A 20,839-nucleotide genomic window follows, 5' to 3' on the forward strand; every position below is an offset into this window, starting at 1 on the left:
AGATCATGTTCAATTGCAGGAAGGTTACTTATTTTTCTTTATTTTGGTAACAAAATTATGTCTTTATTAAGTTCAGGTTCAATGATTGACAAGTATGGTTATTATTACCTTTGTATTTGACCACAAAGTTTTATTCTGTTTTTGCGTTTTATTTTAGTTGGAAATTGTTTTTATTTATAGGGCAAGTGCAAGAACATACAATTAATGTTTTTGTTCATATTTTCTGTTACATATCTCTGTGTGGACAGATTAATTTGCTTTCACTGCCATCGATATTGACTTTCCTGTGTGCTTCTGTGGCGAGAAATTAGCAAACAACAAAAAATGTAATGTTGAGAAACATTTCCAGAACAAGCACACAGCATTTGCTGAAAAGCACCAAGCTGGAGATGAGCGGAAAGCATAGTTCTTAAAAATGGCTCTTTTGATTGCAAAGGTTGCCTAGCCCTGCCCTAGTCTTACAATTTAGCCAAGTTAATCTATCACAATGAAAGTTAAAGGTTTGCAGTAAACCTTGTACTTTAACCTCACCTTAACATGAACAGTGGAAATTAACGCTTACAATACAAGAGTTTGGTGCTTTTATTTTGAAGTGCAGTGTGGTTTCTATAGACGCTGTTGGTGTTGGTGATGCTCTGTAGGGTCCTATAGTGAGTCTCAGCAGAATTACAACCACAGACTATAAATACGCATCTGCCCTTCTGGGGGAAGTCCTTATAAACAGGACATTTTGCTGGATCCAATCACATCCACGGTAAAACTCTGAGGTTTCAATGCAGATCAATGTTGTGTGTTTTACTCTACACAGGCAGTTTAGCTGTAAAACTGCTGGTGTCATATTACTATGGCACTGTTTCATTCATAACACTGAGACATCTGCCTAAGGCCACTGATTGGTCAGCTTCTTCGACCTATCATTGGAGTCCCTGCGCATACGTCCCTGTTGCGTCAGAGACTGTGGGCGTGTATGTAAAAGCTTGGTTCTGTAAGATCAGTGCCACACTCCGATGAGTGTGGCACATTGTGCAAAGATGTTATAAGGTTTGATTATTATTATTCATTTATTTAGAATATGGGACAAGATGTTGAAAATCAGTCGTACATTTGAAGGTCTTTTGCATAATTTTGGTTATTCATTGTTAATATATAGTTAATTGATGCTTTACCTTCATAGATATGATGTACAATTAATAACAACAACATCTGGGATAAAACCTCCTCCAGGGTGGCACTTGCATTCATCAGGGAGAACGCCCCCATGACAACAAGCCTGAAGTTATCCATGTTATTTATCAACAGAGGCTATCATCAAGAGTCCTGCTAAGGAACAACTTCATGAGGGCCAAACAATTCAAAAATAAACCGGTCTAAAAACAGGAAACCAGCAGGAGGCTTTCAAAGTAAACCAGTATTTTATTTAATACATGAAGGGTGAACACAAATGTTCACACAGTCCATTAGAGAGGTCTCAATAGAAAATTAACTAGACAAACGTTGAGGAAGACTAGGTTGTTCCAAATATTTTCATTCCAAATTATGAAATTTGCCTTTGTCATTGTGTTGAGGCAATTCTTTAATACAATATTCAAATGAATTGTAATTTCCCAGTAAGTATCTTATACTTTGGTCTGCAAAGCAGCACTTAGCGGGCCGAGCACATGCATTTTCAAGCGTTGCATGCGTTTTGCCTTTTGCCTGAAAGAAAGAAATAATGATGACTGAGGAAATATTGACACATAGAGCTGTTCAGGCTTGGACTCTGATCATGAGACAGATTTGTTTTTCACTACTTTCTAATTTTCTGCAAATTTTGGTAAGATTTGAGCATGTTAAAGCCCTCAAAAAGCCAATTCATTTGCCTGAAAAGGAGAAGAAGAAACGGGAGAAATTAAGAAGGAGAAAAAGAAGATGTAAAAATGTACAGCAGATGACGATGAAGAAGGACAATGAGAAGGAGAGAAGGGAGAGAAAACGACAACAAGAAGGAGAAGCGGCAGCAGCGGCAGCAGAGTGGTCGCCTCGACACTAGATGGCGCTGCTGTTATTCCCTGTCGCTTTGGGCGCAGACTTCGCTCCTCTCCTGTTTCCAGGTGCTGCTCTGATCCCTCCCGCTCGCCGTACAGGAATGTGCGGAGAGCATTACGTCAGTTCAGGCTTCCATAGCACAGAGAGCACCTCCGTCCACTGCTCCTTTAATGCTTCTCCGCTGCGGAGCCTTTTAACTCCTCTCTACTTCCTCTGCTCCTCCTCCGGTCTCCTGTCGGGAGTGTGTGAGTCTCGGTCGGACAGTGGAGAGGAATGAAGCCGTGTCGCAGCTCTCCTGCCTCAGGACGAGAAGCTACAGACGATATCTGAAAATCGACGACACTCAGAAAGTAGATGGAGGGGCCAGAAGGTGAGGAGCCACTTTACAAGGCGGGGGTGGGGGGGTGGGGAGGAGATGTAGTATTCTTTGTGTTTTTTAAACGCGGTGACTTTACTACGCAGGCTGCAACATACCTGTCGTTGTCTCCTCGCTTTCCCTCAGTTTCACCACTTGCTCATCTTTTAAACGTGATTTAACTCTGTGGTTCTTCTCCGGGTTTAATCTGAGACCTTGTGTTCTTTGTTGTTCTGTCCGCAGGTACAGATAATGGTTTGTGTGTGGGCTGTGGAGGAAAGATCCAGGACTCATTCCACATGAAAGTGCTCCAGGACATCTGGCACAACGCCTGCTTTCAGTAAGTGTCTGCCCTGAGACACGCATGCACGTACACTACACCTCCTGTCAGACTGATCACCGACGTGTGTTCACAGAAAGATGAGGGCAAACCCTTTGCATGGACATGGATACAATTGTGTTACGAACAGTTGTGTGTGTACTTACAAATGGCCCTGGTGGATGATCCCAGAAGCTTCGACCCTGTAGCCTGAACATGGGTCTTTTTTTAAACAATTCATCATTGTATGAGAGGCTCCCTGCACAGTATGCACCAGGTTGGGTGTCATTCCTGCACTGTCACTGCTTTCCAGGCCATCTGCGTGGGGACGGGTCTAGTTTCCAGAGAAAAGATTTGTCAGTGAAGTGATTCTGACCATCAGGACTTTGACCCTCAGCTTGGAGGCTTAATGATTGCCACGGTGGAGCTGATGTGAGCTCTCTGCTTTTCTCAGGCCCCCATACTGAGATATGTCTGTGTGGGGAGGTTAGTCAACCTGTGGCTGGATTCCAACATGATCTCAGGGGGTTCTCTTTGGTCATCAGTACTTTAATGTAATGTGAGATAAGATGGTTCAGCTGATGACACTTGCTGATCAAACTGTCTGTGAGGGTTGACCTGACTGCAGGACCACATCTGTATTAATAACAAGAATTACACCCAGTAGAGCAGGTACCTCTACCAAGGCCTAATGATCCCATTATGAATCCAAAGGTCAACTAACTTGATACAGGTTTTTTTTATTTGGGTCTGCAACAAATTGCTCACACTCATAAATATCAGGCCCCTAAATTAGCCCAATTGTTTTCCATCAAGTGACGAAAATGTTGGAATTCATCTGGAAATTGTAAATAAAGTGGTCTAAATTCCCTGGATACCACATCCTTCCACTGAATTTCCCTGGTAATTTGTTCAGTAGTGTTCAGTGGTTATAGTGTAATCCTGCTAACTAACAACAGACCAATAAATGCCATGCTGTTTTTACTTGCACTTTTAATTTTAATTGTTTTGTTATTTGTTTGCTCCTGTTTTAAATTGTAAAGCGTCCTTGAGGGACATGAAAGGCGCTGTGAAATAAAATGTATTATTATTATTATTATTATTACCACCAATAAATGCAGACAAAAACATAACTTTGTGAAGGGAATAAAAGAGTGTGCCAAGTAGTCACCATGCCAATCCCTAGGCACTAATATCATAAATTAGATGAGTAAGAACTGAGTGTCTGAAACCGAATCCAGCAGACAGGAGCACAGGCTCTTTTCTCAGAGCGCACACACTGTTGAGTTATTTCAAAAAATATTTCTTCTTTTAATGACAGGAGTTTGGCTCTTAAAGGTTTCCTGCAAAAAGCCCAAAGAATAGAGAAAAACTAACGCTGACTATGTTGCCTGTTTCTGACAACTGAAATAGATCTCTCTCTGGGTTTTACGCCAGTAGCAGCGTCCTTGCATAACCTCGGATTTCACTCTTTTCCTGCACTGTCTCCTCTGAAATGCATACGGCTCCTTGAATCATCTCAGAGACAGCGTTTCTGCTGTCGCTGCGATACTCAGTCTTGATCCTCTCCCTTCCTCATGACACCCCTAAAATCTTGCAGATATTAGATGTTTTTCCATGCATATTGGATCCCATTGCTAATACCTGTGCTGCAGTTAGTCATTCAGAGAGTTCAAATTCCTTTTTTTATTATAAGCTGTGTCGTCTAAACACAGCTTGCATTTTTTGCAAGGCAATTATTTTGCTTAAAAAGCTGAGTCCCTGAGGTCTTTAAAGAAATACCACAGTGAAAATAAAATCTCCTTGTTATTGCAGTACCCTCAGAAGTGTTCCTATTGTCCATTGTCCACATGCTGCCACTCAGGCGTCCGTGTACCTCCACCTTGTGTAGCATTCTTACAAGCTGAGGTCACTCTTGTTCCAGTAAACCTGGCAGTGTTGATGATTCCTATAGGTAACAGCACGCTCTACCCCGCCATGTTCTGCATTCCTAGACAACGATTCAGACGGGTGAGCAGACTGTGTCAGACACTGACAAACAAAGTTAGAGGTTCCCATGTTGGATTTCACTGGGGGTGTGCACAGCTGCAGATATCCCCTTAGAACTAAGCCACAAAAACAGTATTGTATGTCATATTGTTTTCTTCAATAATGGATCAGGTGATATTTAGTACTTCTCATCTATTCCCTCGATTCATTTCTCTGCAGGAAATTGTTAAATTCCAGATATATTGGAAATATGAGAACATTAATATCCACAGAAACAAATGGAGACCAATATTACAAAACCATTAGATACATTTGTAGAAGCTCGATTTTGCTCTCTTTTTTTCCTAACTCTACTTTTTGATGGCATTGTATTTATAGATGGAGACAAGAGAGACAGTCTACAGTGACACCTTTTACGACCTGTGCATTCTAGACCATAATAAGTGAAATATTGTGTCAAATACATGGTGCTAAAACAAGTAACTGATCAACAGAACGGTTATATGAATGAGGAAATAATTGTGGCTCTTGAAAAGAGGTTGTTGTGAAGAACACAACAGTCCAGCACCCTGAGATAAGCTCTCCCTGAATGTAAAATGTAAAATACTCACCCTGCGGTTCTTCAAGGCCACTACAAACTATCTCTACTTCATGGTCCAACAGAAGAATACACTCCTGCTGGAATGTGGATTTAAGGAAATGAGTAATGTTTACTTTGTAGTGTTTGTGCAGGCAGGACCATTGTTTTGTTCATTGAAGAACCACCTGAGTGTAGCGTGCCCGCCCCCCATTCACCAGCGTGCAAAGAATGAAGGTGTTTTTATAAGCAGCCCTGCATCACTTTAGCTGGACATATTATAGGGACATAATGGACAATAATTATAGTTTATCAGCTGGTTTGGTCCAGGAATGCTTTTTGTTCAGCACAAGGCGGACACGGTGGAAGTTGTTTTTCATGCCACACCTGGACAGATACTGATAGTCATGTGTGACGCATGAGATGAAATGCTGCACTTTTCACTTTTATTTCTCTTCCTACCAGACAATACTGATACTCCCCCACCAGTACAGTTATATGGTGTAGCTAAACTGATGCTGGGTTTTTAAAGGTGATCATTTTATAGAGTTGACAAATACTTAAACTAACAGCATTTATTATTTTTATCAGGATCCCCTTAAATTGGCCTATAAAAGAATTGTGACCAGTTAACTTTATTTGTGGAAAAGGAATTGTCGCTGTCGAAATAAAAACATTCCAGTTATACCAGCTGGAGAAACTGTGTAATTCCAACACAGCCTCTAAATTACTCAAAACATACTGAGTCTGATCTTATATCTGGTGTGGATCGCATGTGTCTTTACAATTTTAGACCAATGCAGTTATTTACCCATCCAGAACCAATATTGTTAAAATAGCAAATAGACTTGCACCCCTGAGACTGAGATTAAGATACTCCATACAACAGAGATGTTCTGATATCTGGATTTTGCAAATCGGTGGATACCAATGCATTAAATGAAATGAAATGTCTTGTTAGCTTTCAAGCCAATGTCTGTGTTAGAATAATATCAGTTACTGGGTTCGGTTATGGGGTTGGGCTATACTGTTCAGTTCACAAAGCTTTACAAATGATTCAAATGTCTAGGGTCTTTTATACATGTTTAAAAGCTTAAGTGTATCTTCAAACAAACATTTTATCAGAGGTTTGGCCTTAAGTGCAGCTGTGGCCACAGCAGGACAGTCAGCTACCATCACTCATGAAATATTTTATCTCGGGATGTCGTGTGATGAATCAGGCAGGAGTCATTGTTTGTCTTTTCACATATTTGTCATAAGTCTATTGTCAAAGATGCCACTTGATGTTAAAGAGTGAAACATCATCCTGCCTGTTCCCCCCCACACTCACAGACTCACTCACAGACATGTGGTCTTCACTCCTTCTTAAGTTATGCCAGAAAACTTTGAAATATCTGGACTCTTTGCCAAAGTCAATAACCCTGGATCAAGTATACCTGCAGTGCAGAGAGCAACGTGATGCATGAGGCTCTGCTGAAGGCTGCTGTCAGCAATTCAACGAAAGATTAGAAATGCATTAAAATCAGATTACCTCTCAAAATAATATGTCTAACATGTCATTTCGTCATGCACACTGGTTGTGTAAGAGGTAAACGTGATATTCTTGATATCATCACAGACATTGAACTCGGAGTATTTTCCAAAATGGCAAAAGCATCAGCAGAGCTCTCAAAGTCACGTTTGATTAAATTATATCTGTGAATTTGAAATAGCTGTTAACCAGGAAGTGTCAGTTACTGTAGTCAATCCTGAACTCAACCTCTGTGTTAAGGTGAAGTTAAAAGTCCAGGGGACTGTGTTGCATTCCTATTCAATGACAAAACCATGTCCAAACAGTAGTGACACATCTAATTCATTATAATTCGTGTGCCTGCACTTCATCACCTCAATCTGAGGGCTTCCGCAGCTTTGCTCAAATTACCTTGAAACCAAGGTGAAAACAAAAAAGGCTTGAGAAACAATCTGAGCACTTGCATACTCTGAATGGCAGCAGCGGCTTTCAAATATAATCTAGGCTGCAGACGTTTCAGTAACCTAATCTCTGTCGGAGTGGCTCATCCTTGATTGTATTCTGGCAGTCGAACCTGCTGCCACCATTTTGCATAACCAGTGCAGCTTGTTTGAAGAACACTCGTAGCCTGCAGGTGCTTCCCTGTCTGCTGGCAACTTCAAACCTCCTCACTTTGAACATTCTGTCCCAAAGATGCAGCCATAAAAGTTGCCTTAAATTTACAAAGTATCCTCTCAGGTGACAGCTTGTATCAGTCAGCAGTCAAAGTGGTATTATTGGAATTCAAAGTGGAATTAGTTTGAAAATATTTTATTTTGTAAGTGTTGTATTTGCTGAATTGAGAGAGTGTAGGATACCATGTAACTTAGGTTTCTGACTTAACTTAAGATATTGTTAATGCGTTTTGCACCTTTGACCACAAGGATGATGGGAAGCCTTATCATTTACAGTAAAATCTGCCCAATAAAGAACCACATGAGGACTTAATTTGTAGAGGTTTCCGAGCCTGTTTTAACAGAGGTAAGAATGTTGATTCAGTTTTTCTCAAACCTGTGGATCTTCTTATGGTGCCAGAAATGAAATTACTTTACTAATTAAATTAGTATTATTAAACAAATTAGTATTTTGGTCTCCTTATTGGTCATGTACTGAGGCTAATAAGTGGAACAACACTTGTGCCTTCTGCTTTTGTATACCGGACCACACACATAGACACAAGAGCCGGCAGCAACTCAAACGAAGAAGGTATTTACACCTTGTCAAGCACATAGAAAAGTACATGTTGTTGTGATTGTGAACATGCCTCTAGCAAATGTCCCTTCCTACCACATCCAACCTTAAGTTAAAAATGTTTCTCATAACTTTGATGGTATCTTTGTGATCTCTATCTTTCATAATTCCACACTGTTCACTGGAACATGATGTATGGAATATGAGGAATGAGTTTCACCTACTTTGTATGATGGTTTTGATGCTTAACTTTTGCCAAACTGCAAATGCTTCTCTGGATTTTTTAAGTCTCTGTGTTTGTGCTGCTTTCAGCTTTTCCCTGTTTCTGTTCATAATACTATTGAAACACGTTAACAAATTTTCCAAGCCTCTTAATACAATAAAACATTTCCATGTCAGAGCTTCTCTAACGTGATCTAATGAGGCACTTTTCTTTGATTTATTTAATTTAATGACTAAAGATATTTGAAGGTAATATTTTTTATCTCTCCCAACTTGATAAAAGATTCATAGATTACAATTCAAATTGAATATACTTTCATCCTTTTATATACAAGAGGATCATCTAAACCTGTAGAAGACAGAATGAGTGTCTGACACAGAGGTATTATTATGATAGCAGTAGAATTATTGCTTCATGAGAATCTTTCAGGCGTCACCCGCACCTTTTGAAGTCATCAAAGGATTTGAAGTATTATGTCAGTATTTCTTTTTGTTCCCAGCGTCTTCTCAAAGATGAGTTTAAGTTTAAAAAACCTTGTGAAAACCTTCATATCTTCTTTCTCCTTTTGTCCTCACAGATGCTCCGTGTGCTGTGACCACCTGACTAACTGGTACTACGAGAAGGATGGGAAACTGTACTGTCGCGAACACTACTGGGAGAAGTTTGGAGAGCTCTGCCACGGCTGCTCTCTGCTCATGACTGGACCTGCCATGGTACGTCTGCTGCTCCCACTTTTCAATGCTATTACTCATCGGCAAGAAATGATTGAGGCAGGGCTATTCTTTGCATGGTTAAACACAACATCTTATAAACCTCTTTCTCAGTCATCCAGTTCATTGTTCTTTTGTAGCTTGAAGATTATATATTTGTAACAGAAATTTAAAGTTATAAACTGGGGCTGGGGCTTGTAGCAAAAAGACATCAGCTTTTTCCACCTAGTAGAGCGAGCACCCTGCATACGGAGACCTGAGTCGTCCTGCAGCGGCCGTAGGTTATGTTCCAACCCGGCCCTTTGCTGCATGTCTTTCCCTATTTGGTCTCCTCATTTCACACTTATTATCCGGTCAATAAAGGCCAAATGCCTGAAAAACAGCTGTTAAGTGTAGAATCCTGTCTATTTAATCCTTAAAAGTAACTACGGGTCAGGACGTTTCGGCTGTCACTGCTGAATTTATGATCATCCAAGTCTTCCTGCTTTATGGAAGTGCTATATTAACTTCTTGAAGTACGGATTAAATAATATCACCAAGCTAACTATGGCTCATGCTCTGGCACTGTCCTCAAGTGAAACTCTGAAAACAGTTGTCTGTGTTATTGAACGTCAAAATCCTACTAGTGCTAGGCAATTTGGCAAAAAATTATATCAAGAGAAAACAAATCCTTTTATTCAATATCGATAATTATCACAAAAACATCCTTATAATCTCTTAAGTTTAAAGACTGATTTTAGCCGCTGAGTGAAGGTTGTGGTTATAAAGTCTTAAGTTTAAAAAGGTACAAAGACGTAGAACATTAAAACCATCATGTGTTCTTCCTTCTCACTGTGCTTGTACAATGCTTAAGCAATATACCGGGATATTGAGCGGTTGCTGTATTGCCTTATTGGAAAATAAATTGAGATAAGTATTGATATTATTTTAATTCCCAGCCCTAAATCAAACACTGAATTAAGACGATTTGATCCTGTTGCTACATGTCATTACCATGTTTCTCAGTCTGCCTTGTTATGACTCACATAACAACTGCTAACAGTTTCCCCCCCCTGTACTTAAATAATACCAGAGTGCCCACAGAGCGTGTGAGTGCTCTGTGTGTGTACCCGATTCTCTCTGCTGCTCCACATTAATACTAACAGGCGTTAAAAAAACAGGGGTGGGTGGGTTGGCAGTTACAGCTGACTGATACTTTACATAGGCTGCAGTTTAACATAGCACATTTAACCTTCGACCTCACTTGTGAATTAGTTTCCCTCTTTGAGGCCCCTCACTGTTCCCATTCTGTACTGACGCACTCCACAGCTCACTTCCTCCAGCACACAGAGGATCTGGTGGGAAGACTCAAACATGTTTTTAGGAGCTCATCATGTTGAGTTGTCTGTGGTGCGGTAGCTCTATTAGTCTATTACTCATATTATGTGTCTGTGCTGATGGGCTCTCAGAAACCTGTTGTTAAAGCATGAGGACGTAACACATTCTTCACTCTACAAAATAAAAACTTAATTGAAAAACAGTCAAACTGCTCCCTTTTGACCATTGGCTCACTGGCTATTGCTCCAAACTTTAGCTAGATATTATCTAACTGACTTAACTTTGTCAGCTCAGTCAATTTTATGACTCCTCTCTAGTCCTGCTTCTGGTATGCCATTGTTGAACATCCTCTACCTGCCAAGTGGGGCCACAGTTCAGCAGAAGTTATAGTCTAGCTATAGAATAAATACCAGCTTTTATGTTTTACATAATTTCCATCACCTCACTTTTGTCCTTGTAAAGTTCCAGTGAACTGAACAGTCTATTTAGTACATAGCAAACTTAACTATTCATTTTACACAGATTGGCTGTGCCTTCAGACCCACACGGACCATGACAAAAACCTAGATCCATGAATAAATCTGTGGTAAATCAATGAAAATATAAGAAAGTGCCTTATCTGGCAAGTAATAAAAATGCACAAAAAGTAAGATGTTCTTCCCTGACGCACAATGCTTTCTTCTCCCATGTTTAGAAGAGTACTTTTTGTGCAAGTCAAGATAGGCTTTAAATAACCACTAATGGTAAACATCAATTAATTCACTGGCAGCCATCTTTGATTGTATCCTCTACAAATTGAAACATGAAATTCAGGTGGCAGTAGCTCTTGCTGGTCACAACTGGGGTCACTTGTCTAACATGGAACCAGACTGAAGTTTTTTCTTTTTGCCACCAAGCAACACACATAATGGACTCTTCTATTTAGTATTGGCATCCAGCTCCATCAGCCTGTGAAGCCAAGTGTTTTTGGCAGAGCTGAACTGGCATAGCAGCATCTCAGCCAGAAAGAGAATCATTGTGGTGCATCAGCAGAGGAGGGTCATGCAGAACTGCTGCTTCTTGTTAGGCGCTCAAGTCCACAACAGTATTATGTTTGTCCAGATTCTTTTCAGTGCATTGGTTCACTGAAGATTGTTGTTGTATTTTGAGCTGCTTGTTGTGTCTCAGATTGGACACATCAGTCACTGCACTCACAGATAGTACTCTGTGTACACACAGTGTACTCACTGGCATAGTGCGTGATTACCGAGGCTGTCGTGCAATCACCAGAAATGAGGATCAAACATGTGACCACGATTGTTTCCTAGCAGAAAATGTCCACTGATTGCTTTGCTAACTTTGCTTAAAAGTTTTCAAATTTCCAGTTTTACTTTTCTGACTTAGTGTTCTCTTTCCTCTGCCGCCATTACCACAAGTTTTAGGTGAGAAACAGTACTCGTCCCTTTACCGTCAACTTTCAACCATTTTGAGCGACTATGTTTCCTTACAAATGCACTCAAAAGTACGAAAGCAACTGTTTTCGATGCCCTTGTCTTATAATTTATGTTCATAGTTTTGCTGTCCCGGTTTAATCTCTGCCTCTCCAAAATGAGTCCTGTTAAACTTTGTTTTTACAACTCTGTCTTGCTGTTTAAGCCTGGGGCAGGTTGTGACTGTGGTTGTTACTGGTTGTTCTGTTCATGGCGTGGAATCAGAATTACAGACAGACTCTCCTGAGGTGTCGCAATGATTTGGCTGACATCACTTTAATCTCTCCATAGCAGCGGGGAAGCCTTCCTCAGCTTCGACTCACTGACTCACAGCTGTGGGAAAAAATCCTTCTTAACACTTGTTTGTAACTGGGATTCTGTAAGAATAGTGAGCATCATGTATTGATACCCAAAGAGGGAAAGATTTAAGTAATAACCACGACAAAAGTAGTTTTTGTTTTTATATATTTTTATTTGACCCTTGATATTTAACACCAATTCTCCAACAGTGATGCACACTAGATTGTGTAGCTGCCCACAGCTGGAAAACATTTAAACGAACACTGGTGGTATAAGAGCTTTTGAAAAAATTGTGAGAAAAAAACAACCACTACATTTGTGAAAAAAGCTACATCTTGCTTTTTCTTTGTCAACTAAAACCGGCAGTTGCATTATTAAAGAAACATCTTGTTTTGACGTCCTAGACGCACTATATGTATTGTATATATTTACCTGTTGGTGTAAAACGGGTTAAAACTGCTAAAATAGTTTTCTTTTAGATTACTGTATAGTACAGAGAGGGAAGTTTCAAAGTCTGAGACTGTGAAAATTGCCTCCGCAGCCCTCATAAATTTACTGGCATAGATTCGCAAAAGTCTTTGGGCTGCAATCATGAATATTTTTTTATCAGTTGAATAAAGAGAGTAATCTTACTGTTTGATATAACGTCTATTGCGAAGATATTTATCAGCTTCTGACTCTTTGAAAAGTGATTACACAGTAAAAGTCACCAAAACTACTGCTTTTCTTAACTATTTCTGGATTCTACTCGCACAAATTTAGGCTTTTCTAAGTGATCTCTCTTTGTCAGATAATGTAATATCTTAAATATAAAAACTGAACTGTTGGTATGTATTACCGAAGTGGGAAACAGCATCCTGAAGTAATCTACACATCATTCAGGCGCCTAACTAGGTTTTCCACCGAACCACATTAAAAATACTTAATTTGTGTTACTTAAATTTCATGATAGAACCGGAACTCAAAGTTTTCAAGTTCAGGTGTTTGTAAGTTATATCACCTGCTTACTGGAGGCCGGATATATGATCTCATCTTGCATGAGAAGCAGAGGAAAGAAGCCTAATGACGTGCAAGTGTGTCAAACTGCTGAAAGGGAAAATCAGGAGATGTAGATGAGACTTGAAGCACATGATTGATTGCTGAGAGCGAGAACGTCAGGGAGAGGTGACATCATAGCAGATTCCAGACAGACTGAGAGTAAAGCAGGTGTTGCGGCTGTGTCACCGCTCACAGTGGGAGGAGGGCAGAAAACAAGCACGCAGCACAACGCACTCGACTCTGAAGAGCAAAGCACAGCGCAGCAGGAGAGCAGCCTCACCGTCAACACATAACCCCTTTGAGCTTTGCACTGTGAAGATCAGTTTATTTGTATTTCCAGGTGGCCGGAGAACACAAGTATCACCCCGAGTGCTTTGTATGTTTGAGGTGCACGGTGGTGATTGAAGACCGGGACACCTACGCCTTAGTGGAGCGATCGAAACTCTTCTGGTAAGTCACCTGCGCAGCCCTGTACCACACTTACTGATCTCACTCATGCATGACATGTGTATTTTTCAGTTTATTTTTCAAAGATGTACTGTACATGAAGAGTAGCAACAACAATGTATTCAAGCTAATGTTCAGCCTAAATGTTCATAACCATCAATAATTGTTTGTTATTACACAACACTGTGTTCCTCCAACTGTAACTGAACGGAGAGCACATGACCTCACATGTAACCATTCCCTCTCTCTCCGGTTGTTTGCAGTGGAAAGTGCTACAAGCAGGTGGTCCTCACACCCATGTTGGAGAAGCGTTCACATGACTCGGTGCTGGACTCCCTGCCACACACTGTGACTCTAATCTCCATGCCCTCCGCAGCCAACGGCAAGAGGGGCTTCTCCGTCTCAGTGCTGAGGGACGGCAACGGTTTGGCGAGCGTTATAGTCAAAGAGTGAGTGTCACATGTTAGAGGGCTGATCTCTGTGCCTGTTTCGTGTGGAGACACATGACTAATGCTTTGACGTAAGACTGATTATAGGCTTGATACACAGCAGAGCCCTAGTGTGTGTTTAAGTTCCAATGCTCCCAAAGGTTTTTATTGATCATTTAAAATTGATGCAGAGGTGGTCAGTTACTAATTTCACCTCAGTCCTGGTTTACTGAGTGCCCTGGAGACAGAGCAAGCTGACCCTCATCTGTTGACATCAAATTAGTACATTCATTCTACAATGCTAATACTCACATAACAGTGTTGGTACTTTGTTTTTGCTCCAGGGTCAGAGGGATGCTTATTAGTCCAGAGGTCCGAAATGCCATCCATGTTGGAGACAGGATCCTGGAGATCAATGGCGTTCCGGTCGGGACGTTATTGGAGCAGGAGGTGGGTTCAAACCTCAGTACATCCCTGAGATGTGTGATCTGAAGCTAATTACTGTTCTCATTAAGGTGCAAATCAATTAGTTGAGTGCGATTTGCAAAGCTATGTTCACATACAACATGTGATTTTGGTCATTCCTCACATTCCTCCATCATTTATTCATACCTGAGCTGGGTGGGATGGTATGTAGAGTGACTGCACTTAAAGGCTCTTTCCCACAACCTCACCCTCACAGAGTGATGTGCATTCCAACGCAGTCACAGTTCACTGCTGAGATTTTTGTTTTGTTTTAAAATTCCCACCTGTCCGGTTCTCACAACAAAGTATTTCAATCTTTCATCCCATCTCAAAAGAGTTCAGTTAGACTGAATTTGATTGGCTGCATTCAGGTCATGAGGTTCAATTAGGTCTGCCTGATGACTTGATTCACTCTAATCTCAAACACCTTTTTGGCCAGAACTCAAATAATCATGTAATGGAATTAGTACAAATGTAATATAATTTGACAAAACATTACATTGTTTATCCAAAAGGTCGAAGCTCAATTTCTCTGTTACATCATAATATTTGACAAACACATTTATGGCCACGTCTCATCAGCAATAAAGAAGGAGACATACTGAACATATTTCCATTTGGGTCAGGTACTGAATTGGTAACAAACTGTGCTGATTGTGTAGGTCATGTGTGTGAAATGCAGTTTTATCATTTGCCGTAACGTCCATATTTTTGAAGCATTGTCTGTGGACATAGCTAAACCTTTGTTGCACAACATATTCTTGGGAAGTAAATCTCCTTGTCTGTATAGGTTGACGATCTTATCCATCGCACCAGTCAAACTCTGCAGCTGCTTATCGAGTATGACCCAGTCAGGCAGCGTATGGATCGCCTCAGACTGGGATCACCCCCGAGCCAACTGGGAGTCCCCGCCACCACCCGCATGCGTCTGTCCTCACCTTCTGATGCAGTCCTGGAGAGAACGGATGTAGTTGATGAAGGCACGCTGAAAAGGAGATCTTTGAGGTATGTTAGGCCTAAATAAGGTGGCAAAAAATAGAGCTTACATAATATGAGTCAGTGACGAAGAAGAGATGAGTTTATGTAATTTTTTATCTGCACTTTTCTCTACTCCAGGAGGAGCAACAGCATATGCAAGTCACCCGGACCAAATTCTCCCAAGGAGACGCCATTTATTGCTCGGGACATCAGTCGCTCTGAGTCCTTGAGATCGTACAACAGCTGCTCTCATCGCATCTTCCGCCCATGTGACCTCATCCACGGAGAGATCTTAGGAAGAGGTTTCTTCGGACAGGCCATCAAGGTCAGCCTTCATCTCACATTGCCTCTTAACCTTGGACTTTCTTTTTGTTCAGTTGGGTTAAAGTCATGTCTGGTTTTGTGCCACTAACAGGTGACTCATAAAGCCACAGGAGAGGTGATGGTGATGAAGGAGCTGCTCCGCTGTGATGAGGAGACGCAGAAAACGTTCCTAAAGGAGGTTGGTAATCTGTAGCCGGATCCTCTGGCTCTGGATGGAGCTGTGATTTATTTTCCTCATAACTGAAAGCACACCACATGTTCCAACAGTGACCTCTTTGTACCTTGGTAAATGCTTTTCCTCATGAATTCAATTTCAAAGGGGTAATCTACAGGCAATCATAGTGTTGAACGACTTTCTTTCTGTCATTCGACTTATGTCCAGGTCAAAGTGATGCGGAGCCTCGATCACCCACACGTATTAAAGTTCATCGGCGTGCTGTACAAGGACAAGAGGCTTAATTTGATAACTGAGTTTATCGAGGGAGGCACCCTGAAGGACTCCATCAGAGACACTGTGAGTTAAACTAGTTTATTCACTTAAGTCTCTTCCTCTCCTGTTCCACATTGGAGCACAAAAAACCCTTCAGTGGCCACAGAAAGTGTAGGAGGGGGCTGACCTGAAGTAAACTCAACACCGATAGAGGCCTCACGGCTTTATTGTGGGCTGGCAGGAGAGTCAACTGGCTACGATGTGGAATGAGATAAGTTGTAGAAAGTGTTTCCAGGTGAAGTTAAAAGAGCTGTGCTCCCCTTCTCCCACTGCCAACTGTGTATAGGAAACAGTTCAGCTCAGCACGTGGCACAAGTGTATCTTGTCTTTTTTTACCTGTAATTTCCTTTAAAGAATGTCAGACAGGGATCTTTTCAACTTTGGTTAAATTTATGAATTTGTTTTCTGTTGATACTGACCACTGCTTCCCTGTCTTTACCTCGGTACATATCGATTTGTTTTTATCACTGTTATGAATAATCTCTGAGCAACATTCAATTCATCTCTCATTTATTTATGTTTTTTTTTTTTATTCTTAACTCACAGGACCCATTTACATGGAAGCAGAGGGTGAGCTTTGCAAAGAGCATCGCCTCTGGCATGGTGAGTTGGCTTTTTGCAAAGACATGAAACCTTTGGTTGATATTTTCAGCCGTTGAAGTATGTGTAGTTGTGCTTCAGAGCTACATAACCAACACAAGGTGTTCTGAGATCGATCTGAGGAATAGCAGATGACTACTGGGATAGTAAATGTTGCAATACTTTGTTTGTAAAAGGCCACTTAAAATGACTCCTAGATTTGAATGGGTGTTATGTTTTGGTTATTCTTAAGTGGACATGGATTTATATTAAGTATTCATATACAAACAGTTTATGGAGGCACTGCTGTAGAGTGTTAGCATGCATGCTAAGGCATTGTAAAACTTTCTGAGATTGTGCTGCAGGACCAAAATTAAAGCAGTCATCCATTACATTCATGGATATGTTGATACGTTTTACTATATGAGAGTGCATTTTATTTTGCCTGTGTTTTGAGTTTTACCCTCATTGACTTTTCTCTGTGTTTCAGACCTACCTTCACTCAATGAGCATAATACACAGAGACCTCAACTCTCACAATTGCCTGGTTAAACTGGTAAGTGACACATGGTGTAACATTGAACACTAAGAAAACGAGGTGGGAACGATTTGAAAAAAAAAAGTTTTTGTTCCTGTGATTTGCCAAGACACTTGTGTCTATAAATATAATTGTAGTTTTAAAAAATGTATCTGAACACAAGCCAAAATTATATTATATAAACAGATACTCACAGAGCCTCCAAGTTAATTCTATAATAATGATTCCTTTAGCTGTATTTTATACTAAGGTGGCTCTTTACTTCAGATTGAGCTGAGACAGAACCAAAAAAACGTTTGACTATCTTTCAACAGGACAACACAGTGGTCGTTGCCGACTTTGGACTCTCTCGTCTCATTGTGGAGGACAAAGTAAAGCCCCAATCTGAAAAAACGTCCAATAAAAAGAGGATTTTCAGGCGTAGTGACAGAAAGAAGCGGTACACTGTTGTGGGAAACCCGTACTGGATGGCCCCAGAGATGCTGAATGGTGAGCTGCTAACAGAAAACATTTCAGTCAACTTAAGGATGATTACAGAGGATTAAAAAGTGTATTTAATCATCTTTACTTGATGTTATTTCAGGTAAACGCTACGACGAGAAGGTGGACATTTTCTCCTTTGGAATTGTGCTTTGTGAGGTGAGAACATGCAGCTTTAACGTAGATTATCTGATCTGATTGTCTGGTAACAGAACCTGTGACTGTGCTGTGCTTGTTTGGAAGGCAACTCAACACTTAGCAAGTTTAAAGTAGCTACAGATCTAGAGTGAAACTATATATTTTAGAAAAGAACAGGGCATCACATAAATTAGACTCCCCTGTAGCTGATGTGCTCATGTTTGGGAGGATCCACCCTGTTATTTCCAACTGTGTCTGTTAATTGATTGACCCTTTCTTCCTCCTCTGTCTTATGATCCAGATCATTGGAAAAGTCTATGCAGACCCCGAGTGCCTCCCCCGGACGCTGGACTTTGGCCTGAATGTTGGCAAGTTTGTGGAGAAGTTCCTCCCCGACGACTGCCCACTAGCCTTCTTCCCACTGGCTGCGGCCTGCTGTGACCTCACACCAGACAACCGGTGAGCTCCAGCTGCTGCCAAAGCTTCCCCCCATGTCTGTTAGTTAGTTAGTTAGTGAGGTTGTAAGCAGGAATTAAACAAACAGCCAAAACTAGTATATATATTTTCATCAAACGTGTTAAAGGGTCAGGTCTGCAAATAACTTAATATCATTTTGGTGTAGATTAGGGCTGTAAATCCTCCTCTATTGTCCCATTCAAATTGGATTCTTTATTATATTTAAATTGGATCAAAAATGTGATTTGCCTACAACGACTATGTACCATGTAAACATAGTATCTGCTCCTCTAGAGATTCAGGGTCAGTTCACACCAAAGTAGACAATGAAAAATGATCTGTTGATGCTCATTTTGACATTATACAAGCAGCAGTCCAACTTTAACAATAGTTAAAATGTCTACTTCTGTGGAATATGTCACAAAGATGAGAAAACATCAGTTAAAGGGCAGGGTTTCTCTTCTGGTGTGTGCTCTCTTTTTCTGTCTGCCTGCCTGCCTGCCTGACTGCCTGCCTGCCTGTCTGACTGTCTCTCTGTCTCTCTGTCTCTCTGTCTGTCTGTCTGTCTGTATCCCTGCCTGCCTGCCTGTCTGCCTGTCTGTCTGTCTCCCTGCCTGCCTGCCTGCCTGCCTGCCTGCCTGTCTCTCTGTCTGCCTGTCTGTCTGTCTGTCTCTCTGTCTGCCTGTCTCTCTGTCTGTCTGCCTGTCTGCCTGTTTCTCTGTCTGTCTGACAAGTTCACGCCTCTGCTGCCAGATTCCTTCCTCCCTCTTGTTTTTCTCTCAACCTTGTCAATCTGGTTTTAACCTCAAATCCCTCTGTGCTCTCCTCTCTGTTTCCTCCTCCCTCAGTCCACCTTTCCAGAAGTTGGAGGACTGGTTCGGTGCGATGTCCTTCAGCCAGGAGCTCGGGATCCCAGTGCAAGCCGAACTTGAGGAAGTGCATCAAAGTCTGAGTCAACTCTACTGGCCTAAAGACAGCTCTCCCTCGCCGAGCACAGATCACCCGTCAAACCCGACAGCTGCCTCTCAAAAATATTCCAGCGTGACAGACAACGGCACCTAGAACCTGTGTCTCCCTCGTTGAACCCCTCTGAAATGCTGCACTAATACTGTGGATGTGAAAAAGAGGAAAACTGAATTGAACCCGGGCCATTTCGGAACTGGATAACCTGAGGTAGCTGGGCCAATTTCTCCCAGTGTGGGAGGTTAACTGCAGTGTGAGCGGAAAGATGCATTTCAAAAAGAGTGTTAGTTACTGATTCTTTTATTTAACCACCACCTCAGTCCCATTCAACACGCAGGGTTGTACTAATGTTTACTGTGTATAAAGACAAAATACAAGTTTCTGTGACCCTATCTCCGACACAGGACGAGCAGTAAGGTGGACATTTTGTAAGGTGGAAATTAACGAGGAGTCCTTGTGTTACTGCAGTTTTGTTTTTCTGCGTGGGAAGTTGTTGTTTGCCAGATCATTCCTCGCCAATAAAAGAACTCCCTTCACCTCCGCAGCAGCAAAGACAAAGCTGTTACGATTTATCTGATCAACATGTCAGGGCAGGGCTCAATGAAAACCGGAGTGATTGTAGGCAGCACTCAAAACAAACAAAAACACTGATCCAGAATAGTTTCATCACTCTGAGGTTTGGCACAAGATGACTATGGGCACAACTTAGCACAACTGATAGATTTTTGTTTTTGTTATGACGAAATGGATACAAGTTTCGTTTGTATTCTAATGATTTTAATGATCCTTTCTTAGAATGATGTATGAGCAGCATTTAGATTTTGACATGTTTTTATCAAACCCATGATGAAATAGGGCAGAAGCTCCTCTGGAACAGAAGAGCTTTTATTAATGATTGTTAGACGTAACCATGAAAATTTGTACTTGTACAGAAAACTGGATTTTTTTTTTCTTAAGCAATGTGTATAAATTTGTATATATGCCTTTAATTGGATGTCTTTTTCTAACGGGAACTCTAGATTTTTAGACATTTCGTCAACAATGGAACGTTTTTGCCTTTTTGGTCTCATCATGCAAGGTACTTACGACCTGTTGTAACCACTATTATTTATATCACTTTAGTGTTTCATAAATAAACCTTCAGAAAGATGCCAGTTGTCATTTTTCTTGGTGTTTTTCATTTCACGAAAACTGAAAAATCATCTTATGTCAAAACTACCACAGTTAAATAATTTTAGGATCTGTGTTAACATTAAAAAGCAAACTGCAGAGAATCTGACATTCACAAGTTCACAGGACAAGCTGAAATGATCATATTTTTAATTGATTGATTCATTAATGACCCAGTTCTGATTCTGACAACTGATAAATACAAATATTAAATTGTAAGTCACTTGTAACCTTGAAAGAATTCCCTTTTTGATCGTAGGTTATATCTTTTCTTTTAGAACCTTGGAGGAGAACAGTTTATCGGCAGAAAATGGTTAATGG

At 40.9% G+C, this 20,839-nt stretch overlaps 1 protein-coding gene and 1 long non-coding RNA gene across 2 annotated transcripts; one reads left to right on the forward strand and one right to left on the reverse strand.

The window, feature by feature from the left end:
* Positions 1–1,411: 1,411 nt before the first annotated feature.
* Positions 1,412–3,007, reverse strand: LOC133001650 (uncharacterized). The gene is made up of 3 exons (XR_009678233.1): positions 2,867–3,007; positions 2,500–2,648; positions 1,412–2,351 (listed from the first exon to the last, which is right to left on the reverse strand). It is a non-coding gene; the product is annotated as an uncharacterized LOC133001650 (long non-coding RNA).
* Positions 2,127–20,498, forward strand: limk2 (LIM domain kinase 2). The gene is made up of 16 exons (XM_061071275.1): positions 2,127–2,395; positions 2,624–2,720; positions 8,806–8,941; positions 13,403–13,512; positions 13,773–13,958; positions 14,282–14,387; positions 15,193–15,407; positions 15,519–15,705; positions 15,796–15,882; positions 16,087–16,218; positions 16,741–16,797; positions 17,264–17,329; positions 17,626–17,800; positions 17,895–17,950; positions 18,231–18,388; positions 19,234–20,498. The coding sequence occupies exons 1-16, from the start codon at positions 2,380–2,382 to the stop codon at positions 19,445–19,447; spliced, it is 1,998 nt and encodes a 665-aa protein (XP_060927258.1). The 5' UTR covers positions 2,127–2,379; the 3' UTR covers positions 19,448–20,498.
* Positions 20,499–20,839: the final 341 nt, after the last annotated feature.

Source organism: Limanda limanda, chromosome 5 (assembly GCF_963576545.1).
Source record: "Limanda limanda chromosome 5, fLimLim1.1, whole genome shotgun sequence".
Classification (NCBI taxonomy): Eukaryota; Metazoa; Chordata; class Actinopteri; order Pleuronectiformes; family Pleuronectidae; genus Limanda; species Limanda limanda.